At 42.6% G+C, this 14,761-nt stretch overlaps 1 protein-coding gene across 1 annotated transcript in view; it reads left to right on the forward strand.

Moving 5' to 3' along the window:
* Positions 1 to 14,761, forward strand: part of LOC138788828 (ras-related C3 botulinum toxin substrate 2) — a 69,660-nt gene that overhangs the window by 26,284 nt on the left and 28,615 nt on the right. The window contains exons 2-5 of the mRNA XM_069967150.1: positions 3,587 to 3,658; positions 7,443 to 7,560; positions 8,522 to 8,584; positions 13,448 to 13,607. Coding sequence (XP_069823251.1) covers positions 3,587 to 3,658; positions 7,443 to 7,560; positions 8,522 to 8,584; positions 13,448 to 13,607 — 413 coding nt within the window. The remainder of the gene's footprint in view (positions 1 to 3,586; positions 3,659 to 7,442; positions 7,561 to 8,521; positions 8,585 to 13,447; positions 13,608 to 14,761) is intronic.

Genomic DNA, 14,761 nt, shown 5'->3' on the forward strand with positions numbered 1-14,761 from the left:
TGAAAAAAAATTAGCCAAGGTGTAAGTGATTACATGGGACATAGGACCCAGTAGGGTGGAAAAAAGACATTTGACAGTGGAACCAGCAGCAGTAATAGTACTGTATTGGACCCAGTATGGTTGAGAACAGACAATTGACGGAGGAGGAGGAGGCAGCAGCACTTGATTGCACCCAGGCCAGTATGGTTGAGAAGAGACTATTGGAGGAAGCGGCACCACTTGATTGCACCCAGGAGAGTATGGTTGATAACAGACTATTTGAGGAGGACGAGGCAGTACCTGATTGCACCTAGGCCAGTATGGTTAAGAACAGACAATTGACGGAGAAGTGGAGGAGGATGTTCAGCCTTGGAGTGGTGGCCTGGGAATCCTCGCTGATGATGTTGTTCAGCGCACTTTCCAGAACATGGACAAGTGGGATGATGTTGTTGATCATAGTCATGCTTGCTTACAAACAGAGTTGCGTCCTCAATAGGGATCAACAATTGGCAGGAAATGTTCGAAGAAACCTGTGCACTATGAGGTTTATCACATGTGCCTTACAAGGTGTATGACTCAGCCCTCCCTGCTGCACTGCAGAGACAATGTTCCTCTCGTTGTGGGCTACAACACTTACCATCGTTAGTTGACGTGGGGTCAGCCATTCATATATCTCCTTCTCCCTGATGGTCCGAAGGAGCTCCTGCCCACTGTGGCTCCGTTCACCCAGGCTCACAAAATGGAGGACAGCCTGAGAGCCCCGGGGCTGACATCGTTGGTAAGACACCAGGGCAGGTTGGACTGCAGTCAAAGCGGCGGATGGTTGCAAGGTGGTGGAGGCAAAACTTGTGCAGAACTGGCCCCCTAAAGCACCGGGGAGGTGACAATGGCAAGAATAGGCTAACTTCCTGATGGTCTTCTGGTAGGATGTTGACCCAATGGGCAGTAACAGACATGTACTGCCCTTGCCCATAATAAAGGACCAGACATCAGCACTGGGGTGCATGGTCTTGGACACCAAGAATCCCAATGAGCCGCCAACATTTTTCTACACAACTGTGCAGTGATGGGACAGCTGATGAGACTTTTTTTTCTCTAACAGTGATGGGACTTTTTTTGGACTGCTTTTTTTTTCAACTTTTTTTGTTGCGGCTAAACGGGGTTCTCCTATTTTTTGAAGCTTTCTTGTAAAGATATAAACTGAGATTTTGACTTCATAAAGTAGATCAGCTTAAACACCAAAGTTGCTTTCATGTGTCTTGGTTAATACTCACAGACAGCTGTCACATTACGTTTTTGATTAGGCAGCACCCAGATATATCTGAGGAGACTAATTTAAGGTCTCACCCTAACAGGGGTGACGTCACACATCTTGATATTCACAGAAAACCAGGATACAAGGCATTATAGGAGTAATAATCCCTTGTATCCTGGTCTATTCTGTGATTTTATTTGTTATTGTTATTTTAATTAGATTCGATACGAACTCTCTCAAAGTTCGATTCGTATTGAATCTGGTTCGTTACGGTCCGGTTCGCTCATCCCTAATCTGGACCTAAAGAAACAATCAGCGTTGTTTCATTGGCTGATTGTTGTCTCTATTACACAGAGAGATAATCAGCCAAATCGGGCCGGTTATCGCTCAGTGTAATAGGGCCCTTACTCCTTACTTCTGTGGATAGGGGACAATTAAGTTTTAATCAGAGAACCCCTTTAACAATAAGTACCTATTAACAACATGTGCCACTGTAAACATATATGGAAGGATATTTTACAGCCTTCAATTGCAGGTATTCAACAGAAGCAATGTAAGCGACCCATGTGAGCTTTTATAATGCAATGCTTTCTGGATATAGGGATCTTCCATAGTTAGTGCTCAGCCCCGGGTAAGCATTATGCATGTAATTTCCCTGCTATACCAAGTGCTCCTAGCAGTTCTGATAAACACTTATCTTATCTGATACATTCCCTTAATCTCGTCTTATTTCGCTCTCTTCTGACACTCACATGACAACTGTCAGGTTTTTTTTTTTACATTTTACAAGAGCACATGAAGCAAAATAGCAAATCTATTTTGCACTTTTTTTTTTCTGTGAAAATTCAGCCTGGTCTAAAGGCATAGTTAAATGAGAAGTTAAAAAGAAATAAAAGTAATTGTAAGGCCTGGAGTGACAATTCCACGGTGGATTAGATTCCACAGTGGTTATCAGTGGCATCCTGAATGCCAAATATCCCAGGAAAATCCTCAATGGATTTGCTACCCATCAACTTCAATGGGTCCGCAGCAAATCTCTAAATCCTCCACTATTGCAGATTTGCCGTGGACCCATTGAAGTTAAAATGTGGCAAAATGTGTGAAATCCGCAGTGGATTATGTACATGTAAATGTACCCCAAGGCCAGTTTTTCAGCAATCTTATTATATTTCTGTGTCTGTTATCCAACACATCGATTCTGCATGACCGGGGGTCTGCTGATCAAACTGCATAGCGCTTGATTGTTAAATGTGTCCCTCTTTGGGTCTAAAGAAAGAACTATCTATTAAATGGGTTATCCAGGACTAGAAGAAACATAGCCAACTTCTTGCAATAACAGCACTACCCCTTTCCTCAGGTTGTGTGTGGTATTAAAATTAAGCTCCGTTCACTTCAATAGAACCGAGCTGCATGGCAAACAGAATAGAACCTTGTCTTCTCTTCTCCAGAAATCCAGTAACCATAACTCGTAATCCTATACAAGACATTAATTTTAATGGTTGAACCATCACAACATCATGTTCCATAGTCTCACTGCTCTAACAGTAAAGAATCCCCACTTGTGATGATGGTGAAAATTTTATTACTAGAAATACCTCTGTATCGTCCATTCATGTGTTTGTACGTAGTAGTAGTAGTAGTAAAACCCCTCCTAAAGGCCCCCCATACACATTAAATTTTTTCCACGGGTCCGTAAACTTTCTAATGTGTATTGGAGCCACCTGACAAATTATATTGGGGGGGAGAAGGGTCATGCACATTGGAATTCAACTGCCCAATCCTATTCTTCTCAAAGAGATAAGTCGCTGTTAGATGTTCTTGGCACTGGCTTACCCCCCCCCCTTCCCTTCCCCTCCCCCTCTTTCTAATCAGAATATGTGAACACTTGGCAGCACTGAACATTAGGAGGAATTGGTGGAGCTTTTTGGCCGACAGCAATCCCGTGTGTATTGGTACCTTAAGCCATCTTTTTTCCAAGTTAAATGGCTCCAAAGTAAATAATCTGTCTCGATACCGCAATCTTCAGGACATTGACCCCGTGTTGTTACGTAATTGTGACGAGCTGCAGTACCAGACATGACTACTCGTATGATAGGCCTGTCTGATCGTGCAAATAATGATATGGGTGATGCCGCATTCATGGGGGTGGGATGGGGGGGGGGGGGGGGGGTCACAGAGCCTTTAGCCTGCTCATTGGAGTGGGTTTATAGAGGTGAGATTGTCACTAGTAAAACATTTATGGCCTATCTTAAGGGCAGTATAGAAAACCCTTTAAATATAGTTTGTTCTGTGATTAGGCTATTTTCCTCTACTTGCAGAAAGTTACATGATGTCTTTGCTTTTTTCTTACAGAGCTGTGGGAAAAACATGTCTGCTCATCAGTTATACAACCAATGCCTTCCCTGGAGAATATATTCCGACTGTGTAAGTATAATCATTTAGTGTATTTGGAGAATCCTTGGCAGAACCCATGAGTACAGGGTACAAACTGCAAAGAAACATGATAGCACCCTCACAGGGAAAGGTTTGCATATGGGTGACAACTTCACTGATTGGAGGCAATACCCCTCTCTTTTCCTCTCCTGCCCAGATTGCCATGATAACTTTTTCTAGACACTTGTTAGAACCCCCTTTCAACCACTATCCCATCACATTCTTAGTATAGGCTCACTTTAGACCAACTTCCACGACAACCAATGGAGAACAACACTTAACCCTTTGAGGACCAGGCCCAAAATGACCCAGTGGACCGCGCAAATTTTGATCTTAGTGTTTTCGTTTTTCCCTCCTCCCCTTCTAAGAGCTCTAGCACTCTCCGGAGCGCGCTTCATAGCAGCTGGGGGCCGGCTGCAATCAGCAGCCGGGACCTCACCGGTAATGACACGCTGCAGCGATCGCGCTGCCGCGTGTCATTAACCCCTTAAACGCCGCGATCACGGCGCGACCGCGGCGTTTAAGTGTAAGTGACAGGGGGAGTCCCCTGTCACTTACCGATCAGGACCCCCGCAGTGTGACTGCGGGGGTCCCGATCGTTGAAACGGACTGCCGGAGGTCTCTCACCTGCCTCCGTGCGGTCCGATCGGCGATCTGCTACACTGACGTAAGGTTACGTCATGGGTCGTCTGGGGACAGACTTCCATGACGTAACCCTACGTCCAGGGTCGTCTAAGGGTTAAAGAAGAAGTCTGGTGAAAATTTTTATTAAAGTATTGTATTGCCCCCTAAAAGTTATACAAATCACCAATATACACTTATTACAGTAAATGCTTATAAAGTGCTTTTTTCCCTGCACTTACTACTGCATCAAGGCTTCACTTCCTGGATAAAATGGTGATGTCACTACCTGGATAACATGGTGATGTCACGACCCGACTCCCAGAGCTAAGCGGGCTGTGGCTGCTGGAGAGGATGATGGCAGGGGGACACTGAGGGACACAGGGCACTGGAGGGACACTGAGCATCCCCCTGCCATCATCCTCTCGAGCAGCCACAGCCCGCACAGAGTCGGGTCGTGACATCACCATGTTATCCAGGAAGTGACATCACCATTTTATCCAGGAAGGGAAGCCTTGATGCAGTAGTAAGTGCAGGGAAAAAAGGCAATACAATAATGGAAACATGTCAAGCGCCTCCCCTGATAATAAGAAGTGAATGTTTCTGAAGCTTGCTCTGTAACAACCCGTTGATCACCGGGCAGCTTCCTATAAAAACCATAAAAAAACAAAAAGTTCTTTTGAATATCAGCCCCCAAATACATGTAACTACTGTACACTTTTCCAACACATTACAATGTTTTCACTTCACATAAACCAATGTAGATGGCTGTAACTCTGGAAAATGGAGCTGAAAACTTCCTTATATTAGTATTAACCCCAGTATAATAGCACAAATCTCCATGTCACATTTCATGTGGCGTTTTGTGTCCCTTGTCAGTACTTTCACAGTTTATCACCGCCTACGCTACGAGTAAATGTAAGATACCAAAAGCAAAAAAAAAAAAAAAGAGTCGAATTTTCCAGTAGTATATTATCCACTGGGCCAAAAAGCTGTAATCAGCAGCTGACTGGAAATGCTGGAGGAAAATAGCCTTTCTGAAATCTTTCAATAAAGTTCTGTCTGCCGAAATATATTTACAATGACGTTCTGCTGTGCTTTGTACTGAGTGTTAAAGCGGTATGTACGGGGAGCGGCAGTCTCAGATGACACGTTTGTACAAAGATTTTTTATTTCTTTTCAACAGTGGCACAACTTTTTTTTTTATCAGCCTTTGTCTTGGGGCTAAGGACATGGATTTATCCCAGGTTTTCACCAAAGTTGGGTTGTGCCATAATGATTGTCAGTGACTGTGCTCCTGTGGGTCTGACCAACCCACCAACAGAAGGGAACCAATGCCAGGGATGCGGTACAGATCTTGTAAAGTATACAGGTCTTCTATCATGTCGGTGGTTGCTTGCTTGGTAGCTTTATACCCTGGTAAAAGGTTGTTTAATCCAGCGCACGTTGAATGGGTAGAGCTTTAAACTAGTTATCTGGGCAATGTCCTCGGTTTAACCCCCTTCCACCTTCCAAAAACATCCCGTAAAGGTAAACCATATGCAGCCAGTGGTTTTAGGGTTGTTGCTTCTTTCAGTACAGAGTAGGGTGCTGGCTGGCTTCAGATAGGCCAACGGACCAAGGGGGTAATTTTCTCCTTGAGGTGAGCATCATAAAGATTGGAGACTTCTAGGCCATTCAGCTCCAGTGGAAATTTTGGGAAGAAGGATACGCAAAGCAGCTCCCTGTTGGCACCTTTAGAGATAGCTTTCCCTTCAAGTTAGGGTACTATTACACGGAACGATAATCAGCTGAATCGGCCTGATTCGGCTGATTATTGCTCTGTGTAATAAAGACAGCGATCAGTCGATGATCGTTGTCATTGGCTGATCGTTGATACAGGTTAGAACCTATAATTGTCAAGCGCGACCGCGCACCGCTACGTGTAATAGGACGCTCAGCCAATCACAGGCCGCGGCGGTCCCGGCCTGTGATTGGCTGAGCGGTCTGTCAGCTCAGACAGGACGCTCTGAAGCTAGAGCGTGTGGGACACGGGGAGAAGCAGACCGCAGCAGCAGCCCTGGAGCGTGGATAGGTAAAGTATACCATCTAAGCAAGGGCTGCAAGGACATCGATAACGATGTCCTTGCAGCCCTTGTTAAACGATTATCGACCGTGTAATAGGCCCAGTAAACGAGCGCTGATCTAGCAGATCAGCGCTCGTTTACAGTTGTTATCGGGCTCCCATCGGCCAGTCTAATAGTACCCTTAGGGTCCTTTTACTCAAAATGATTATTAGCCGTACTTGGCTGATTACCGACCGTTCCAGGCGGTAATTATTTTACATGTCAGCTGGTCGTTGTCTTTTGGCATGTTCTAAAATCACAATGACAATAGCGACGCTCTGTGCAATAGGAGCTCCGGAAGCAGACTGCAGCTCTCTTCTCTTGGCCACCCGGAAAAAGCCCTCCCACAGCTCCCCGTGGCCACCCTGCTCAATGTCAGTCCGTGTAATAGCAAAGACAGCGAACGGTGAATGAGGAGGAAGCCATCCCAGATCTGACAGGTCGGTGGTCAATTCCTCTAGTAGATTGGGCCATGTATTATGGCACTTGGTGTTTATGAACATGAATATGAGTTTGCAGCTGTGTACAGATAGATAACTTATCCTTCTGAGGAGCCTTATGACTTGGATTATTAAACCCACAGTCATGTTCTAAAGCTTTCAAATTTACGGAGTGATTTCAATGCCCTAACATAGAAATTCTATGCAGCGCACAAACAAGGGAAATTATCAATGACCTGGAGATAGTAAATTTCTCGATGTTATTACTAAGACTTTGCATGTAGTTATAATGGACTAATGGCAAAATATAACATTATAACTAGAGATGAGCGAACCAGGTTCGGGTCCATCCGAACCGAACGTTTGGCATTTGATTAGCTGGGGCTGCTGAACCTGGATAAAGCTCTAAGGTTGTCTGGAAAACAATGGATACAACCAATGACTATATCCATGTTTTCCACATAGCCTTAGGGCTTTATCCAAGTTCAGCAGCCACCGCTAATCAAATGCCGAACGTTCGGGTTCGGATCAACTCGAGCATGCTTGAGGTTCGCTCATCTCTAATTATAACATATAAATTGATAAATAATTATTTCCATTTTTAAACAGGTTCGATAACTATTCAGCTAATGTCATGGTGGATAGTAAGCCAGTGAATCTGGGATTATGGGATACAGCCGGACAAGAGGACTATGATCGTCTGAGGCCACTTTCTTACCCACAAACGGTAAGTATTTTCTGACATGTGATAAAATATTAGACAGTCACTTGTAGGGACAATTCACATTTTCAAAGATTTTTTTCTGAAATAGAAAAGTAGAAAAATAATAACTTTTTTGTTACCTAAATCAATGCAAGGAAACGTCTCCATAATCCCATAATCCCATAATTAGGACGTCTCGTCAACATAGATTTCCCTGTAAAACCAAGAGACATGATGTATGAGAACTGCACTTAAGCATCAAATTTTTCCTTGTTTTACATTGATTTACATTCATCTGAATGCCCAGCAAGCATTACTTAAAGGGGTTGTCCTGCGAAAATCTTTTTCTTTCAAATCAACTAATATCAGAAAGTTATATAGATTTGTAATTTACTTCTATTAAAAAATCTCAAGTCTTCTCATACTTATTAGCTGCTGTATGTCCTGCAGGAAATGTGTTATTTTCAGTGTAAAACAGTGCTCTCTGCTGACATCTCTGGCCGAGAGAGGAACTGTCCAAAGCAGGAGAGGTTTTCTATGGGCATTCATAGAAAACCGAGACAGAGATGTCAGCAGAGAGAACTGTATCAGACTGAAAATAAAACAACATTTCCTGCATGACATTAGGTAGCTAATAACTATTGGAAGACTTCATAATTTTAATAGAAGTAAATTACAAATCATATATGTACAGTATACAGTATATATAACTTTCTGACACCAGTTGATTTAAAGGAAAAAGATTTTCGCTGGACAATGCAGGGGAAATGCTTGCTTGCAGTTTAACCCACTGAATCAGTTTTTTGCTGTAAGTGCTGCTAGCAGGACCTGTCGCGATCAGCTGATCTCCACAGTGTTATAAAATAGGCTTTCCTCGATGAGCCAACCCCCAGCCTGGGTGCAGATAATTCTTCCATGCGTATTAGACTCCTATAGCAATGCTCAAATTGAAGTGAACCTCTGCTTATGTGTTTTTTCCTTGTAGGATGTTTTTCTTATATGTTTTTCCTTGGTGAGTCCAGCATCCTATGAAAATGTGCGGGCAAAGGTGAGAACCTTTATGTGTTCATTTATTCATTCTAAGTATTGTAATATACAAATGCAAACAATAGAGGGTACAGCCAATAAACATATTGATACACCAGTATTGGTAGGGATAGAGTCCAGGGAATTATAGATGAAATCACAGTTCCCTTTACCACTCACAGTCAACTAAACTTCCCACCTTATGAGATTTTAATGCAGACTTCAAACTTATTTTTGAAAGGCTTGTAAAGAATGTTCAGCACTACCTACTCTATATGTATGTAGGCTACTAACTGTAAGTAGTGGAACCATATCAGAGCAGCATCTGATGAATATCAAGCTGGTATACATCACCTGGTTGGCTTGGTCTATCTCACCATAATGCTGGACAGGGTCAGAGATACAGTCACTGACCTTATCTAATGCCTAGACCTTGGGTTTCATCCATTTGGTTTCTTCAAGGGCATATAAGGCTTGTCTGAAAAATGTTTTTTAAAGGGGTTATTAAGTTTTATTATGTTTTTTTTTTAAGTTTGTTATTTTATTTTTTTTTTTCAAACATATTTTTATTAGAAGTTTCATAAATACAACTACGATTAGCCAATCACAATGGTCAGGCACAACATTCCAAGAGTGAGGGGCAGGCCCGCCACACGATAAACATACATAATCTAGTGGCGTGTATAGGCTGATCGTATAAACCACCCAAAACATAGAAACAACTATCCCTCCCATTCCCCCCCCCCCCCCCCCCCCCCCCTGTCTTGCAGGAATGGGGTCCAATCAAAAGAAAAGGAAGAGAAAAAGAAAAAAAAAAAAAAAAAAAAAGGGATCAGTCAGGTAACCGTAAGGCACCCAGGGTATCTGCAATATCAGCGCGCATATACCAGGCTGTATTTCGGAAAGGTCTGACAACCCTCTGAACATCATGAGAGTCCAGAGAGGTAAGTATAAAGCGCTTCCATTTTTTAAAAAATGCCTTCGCCCTTGTTTCACGTGCTGGTATGGCCTCCAATTGATCTAACCACATGTATTTCGTCACCTGCTGTAGAACATGAGTAGTAGTTGGCATTTCAGCTGTCAACCATTTAGCCAACAAACACCGCTTAGCAACTAAGATGAAGATATGGAGTAACAGAGTGACAGGTTCATCAGCAGGGGAGAAATGCAGGAGAATCAAGTGGGGGTCAAGTTTGTTATTAGTAAGCATAACAAACATGTTATACTTACCTCTCCACGCTCCCCTGGTGTCCCGATGCAGTCACTGGTGTCCCCCGCTGTCTATAGCCATCGATACTTCTAAGCCAAGCTTGTCTTGGGAGTGACAGAACGCTCAGCCAAACTTCCCGCAGCGCTGTCCTGTCTCAGTCAGTGATTGGCTGTCACTGGCTTGTCTTGGAAGTAATGGCGGGTACAGACTCCAGCAACTGCATCGGGACACTGGGGGATTGCGGAGAGGTAAGTATAGCATGTTTGTTATGTTTACTGATATGGCAGCAACATGTTTAAGTTGATGCTTTGCTTATGACAGTACAATAATACAATTATATAGAACAAAAATACAATAAAATTGCTTAAAAACCCAAATTTTATGTTCTGTCAAAACTTCCCTTTTTGAGTGTTCTGTAAAGGATTTAAGTGTCCTCATACCTGTGATTTTTGTGTGGCTATATATAGCTGACATTTGCTAATCATTATAGGTGGATATAATTCTAACCTTTTTAGAGACTTTAATCTCGGTGATATTGCAGTGCGGTGAATGTGTTCTGCATCCAGAATCCAGACATGACTATACTGTATAATCATTTCCTATTGATTGCTATAAGGGATAATCAATCTTATCAATTCTTATTGGCTGCAGCTGTCTGCACTGTCTTATTGGATAATTCTTCAGGTTGTCACGCTCATCTCCTATTCTGGGCAGGTTATACAGAATTAGTTGAAATGGTAATCAGCTTTTTAGCAATACCAGATTTACAGCTTTTAATAATTCAGTAAAGAATATTGCCTCCAGCCACATGAATGCACAGAATAATTTTTCATTTAACCTCCAGTTTTACATAAAAGAATTTCCAACAATGGTTCATATATGGCAGGCTAAGCCTACTTTGATGCATTCATTTAATTTAAAGTAATTTTACAGGCAGGTGACAGTACGAGATAGTTTTTGGCCGTTTCAAAGACATCGAGGAAACTACATACGATATGTTATACTCGTTTCCTGGAGGAAGTCTCCCGTTAGAGCTTATCCATATTTTCCCAATATTTAGGTCTGTTTCCTATTGTCTTATACAGATCTTTATTACATAAGGGTTTTGTGTTGTGTAAAAGTGCATCATTGCCTTCATAAAACTATGGAAAGGCCAATGAAGTTCTTCCAAACTCACACAACTATGTCTTTATGTAGCTTGCTTTAGGCAAAGGCCTTTCCAAACTGTTCCCGCAGAGTTGTCCAAAATTTCTTGGTATGCTAACAAAGCGAGTCCTCCTTCACGCATTAGTGTCAGTTTTCACTGTTAGGAAATCCTGAGGTCATCAGGATTTTCTGACAGTAATCAGTATACAGTATGTAGGACCCATAATTCCGGATGGTTCCATAGACTTCTATGGGGGCATCCTTGACAGAAATCTAGAAGAGGATAGGACAGGCTCTATAATTTTCTGACGTATTTTTGGACTGACAGCCATCTTGATTTTACCTGAAGGGCATACATGCGCAATAGAAACCTGTGTGCCAGCAAATCTATCTGGATTTCCTGATAAGAAATCCAGATAGATTTTTCTGATGTGTCAAGGAGGGCTGAGACTTCCCTTCACAGTACTGAGAGGACTAGGCCAACCCCTGAACACCAAACCAATAGCATTCTCCTTCCCTGAACACCAGCCCCATAGCATTATCCCTCCCCTGTACACCAACCTCATAGCATTATGCCTCCCCTGTACACCAACCCCATAGCATTATACCTTCCTTGAACACCAGCCCCATAGCATTATCCCTGCCCTGAACACCAGTCCCATAGCATTAACCCTCCTCTTAAAACCAACCCCATAGCACTATCCCTCCCCTGAATACCAGCCCCATACAATATCCCTCCCCTGAACACCAACCCCATAGCATTATCCCTGCCCCGAACACCAGCCGCATACAATATCCCTATCCTGAATACTAGCCCCATACAATATCCCTCCCCTGAACACCAGCCCCATAGCATTATCCCTTCCTTGAACACCAGCCCCATAGCATTACCCCTCCCCTGTACACCAACCCCATAGCATTATCTCTGCCCTGAACACCAGTCCCATAGAATTATCCCTCCTCTTAACACCAACCCCATAGCACTATCCCTCCCCTGAACATCAACCCCACAGCATTATCCCTGCCCCAAACACCAGCCCCATACAATATCCCTCCCCTGAATACCAGCCCCATACAATATCCCTCCCCTGAACACCAACCCCATAGCATTACCCCTCTCCTGTACACCAACCCCATAGCATTACCCCTCCTCATAACACCAACCCCATAGCATTATCCCTGCCCTGAACACCAGCCCCATACAACATCCCTCCCCTGAATACCAGCCCCATACAATATCCCTCCCCTGAACACCAACCCCATAGCATTATCCTTGCCCCGAACACCAGTCCAATAGCATTATCCCTCCCCTGAACGCCAGCCCCATAGCATTATAACGCCTCCACAAAACTATACAGCTGGCACATGGCAGTCAGACAGCTAATGTTTTCCTGGTGTTTACAAACCCAAGACTGCCAGAGAAATGTAATTTTTCCGCATTTGCATACTCCAGTGACCCACACCACTTCCCTCAGCACTTGTTGTCCCTGCTCTGTAACTTTACGTGATCTCCACTGAGTTTCTGTGGTTCCTAAACGCTTCCACTTTTTGACTATGACACAGTTGATCATGAAAGCGCTAGAACACCCACTAATGGTGATGTCCTATTATAGCACCATGATAGTATTTAGTGAGCTCTATAGAATTCTATCACAAGGGGGGGGGGGGGGCACACTTAGCTGCTCGTGTTCTTTTATGAAGCAAATAATACTGTGTCACCCTTACCTATCCAATACAGTTTCCAAGCATTTAAGCCAAATATGATGTTTGGACTTGGAAACAACAGACATCTATTGTTTTTATTGGCTATACCATTGATTGTAATGCCCATGTCCAAGAATAGAAAATGCATCCATTAAAATTCATGGAAAAAAATTTCCATTTGTTAAAATAATTTTATGGAGAAATTGACAACATTTGGCTTCCGTCATTTCATGTTTTATGTTTAACCCAATAAAAAAAGGATATCAAATATTCAGAAAGGCAGCATTTTTTATGGACATATATTTAGTGCATATCCTTGAACAGATGAGAAGGCCTTACTCTTTTTATTTGGCACCAATGTTATATAGATCTGCCCATTTATTGCCTCTATTACAAGCTGTGGATTCCTTTGTGATGTTGTTTGCTCGGTCCTCATGAACAACAAAGAAACACATGGCACCATCATTAAAAGGAAGAATTAGTAGGTCAGTCGGTACTCCAAGGATATATAAAAATCCAAGCTTTCATTGAGGTATTGGAAACACGACAGTGGGGGGCTATTACTGGCTGAAAGGAATGTTGAATTTTTATATTTCCTTGGAGCATTTGCTTACCTACTAATGGATGACAAATTCACAGCCTAGCGGTGGCTGGAGAGTTGCTTCTCTGCCACTTGACAGATAAAAGGGTTTTAGCTAGAGGTGAGATACCAAGCTCATAAACACTACAAATCGAGCTGTCAGCATTTTAGGTGTAATCGGGGAGGGGGGGGGGGGGGGAATTATTTACTTAATGGCTTACCAGCTTTATTTTTATCCATTGCAGTGGTTTCCAGAAGTCAGACACCATTGCCCAAGCACCCCGATAATCCTTGTTGGGACCAAGCTTGATCTACGCGATGACAAAGAAACCATTGAGAAGCTTAAAGAAAAGAAGTTGGCCCCAATTTCTTACCCACAGGGATTGGCTTTAGCCAAGGAGATTGGTAAGTTTCTGCCATGATGCAGGACTCAATGAATAACCCTAGAGATGAGTGAACTTCGAGCTTGCTTGGGTTCATCCGAACTTGAATGCTCGACATTTGATTACAGATGGATGAAGAAGTTGGATGCAGCCCAGGATACCAGGATAGCACATCCAGCCTGAATGGGGAGACAAAAATGGAGTCAGAAAAAGAGGCTGGAGATCAGAATACCAGAAAAGCTTAATAGGGGAAATAAAGACAAATGAGGCTTGTAAAACCAGTCACAGGCACTATAGAGAAGACCCAGTGATTGATCCAGCTTTGATGGCATTGGCATGAATAGCTCTGTGCCGTACAGCCCTAGTGGCCATGAGGATGCCGGAATGCCCTCCGAAGCTTTTGTTATGTTTTAGTCTGTCCACATAGCTGTGTAAGGGGTGTGGGCTTTAGTTTTTATTGATGCCATTTCAGGATACATAGAACTTATCTAAACTTTTTTTTCAAATACTCTTTTTGTATTTCCAGAAACCTTCAGTTGATTGTTTGCACAGTCTACACTGCTACGCCAGTATATCATATACTAATATAAAATGCCCGGAGAAGGTTTTATGGTTATTATTCAATCACTATATTGCATGTATAATATTGTATTTGCCATACGGATCTTGTGTTCTATAAATATTATCACATTACAAAGAGCTCAAATGCCAAGCAGTCACACTGTCCTATGAACCAGTGGTGAGACACATGGGATATAATTGGTGTTCCAGTAGCATCCCGCCTCATAGACTGACTACACATTAATTAATGGATAGTAGATTTATATGACTTAAGACATCTGCTTTTCCTTTCCCAATGTTGCAGTTTTGACATCTCCTGTTAATTATACATAGCACTCACTAGGGAGATGCAGATTTACTGCTGAATGTTCAAACCTCTATTCTAACTCTGTTATTATATAAGACCAGATGGAAAATGGAGCGGGAAATAAAACTCATAAAAAACTGTAATTTGGAGGGTATCTTGACATACCACCCATTACCTATTGGCCATGACCAACCAATGTCTTTTTACAGCTTTTTATTTTTACGGACGTCATTTTGAGCCTAAATAATGTCATTTCAAAACAATGGGTTTTATTATGCAAATAACAGCAATGTTTTGAACTAAAGGAC

Source organism: Dendropsophus ebraccatus, chromosome 4 (assembly GCF_027789765.1).
Source record: "Dendropsophus ebraccatus isolate aDenEbr1 chromosome 4, aDenEbr1.pat, whole genome shotgun sequence".
Classification (NCBI taxonomy): domain Eukaryota; kingdom Metazoa; phylum Chordata; class Amphibia; order Anura; family Hylidae; genus Dendropsophus; species Dendropsophus ebraccatus.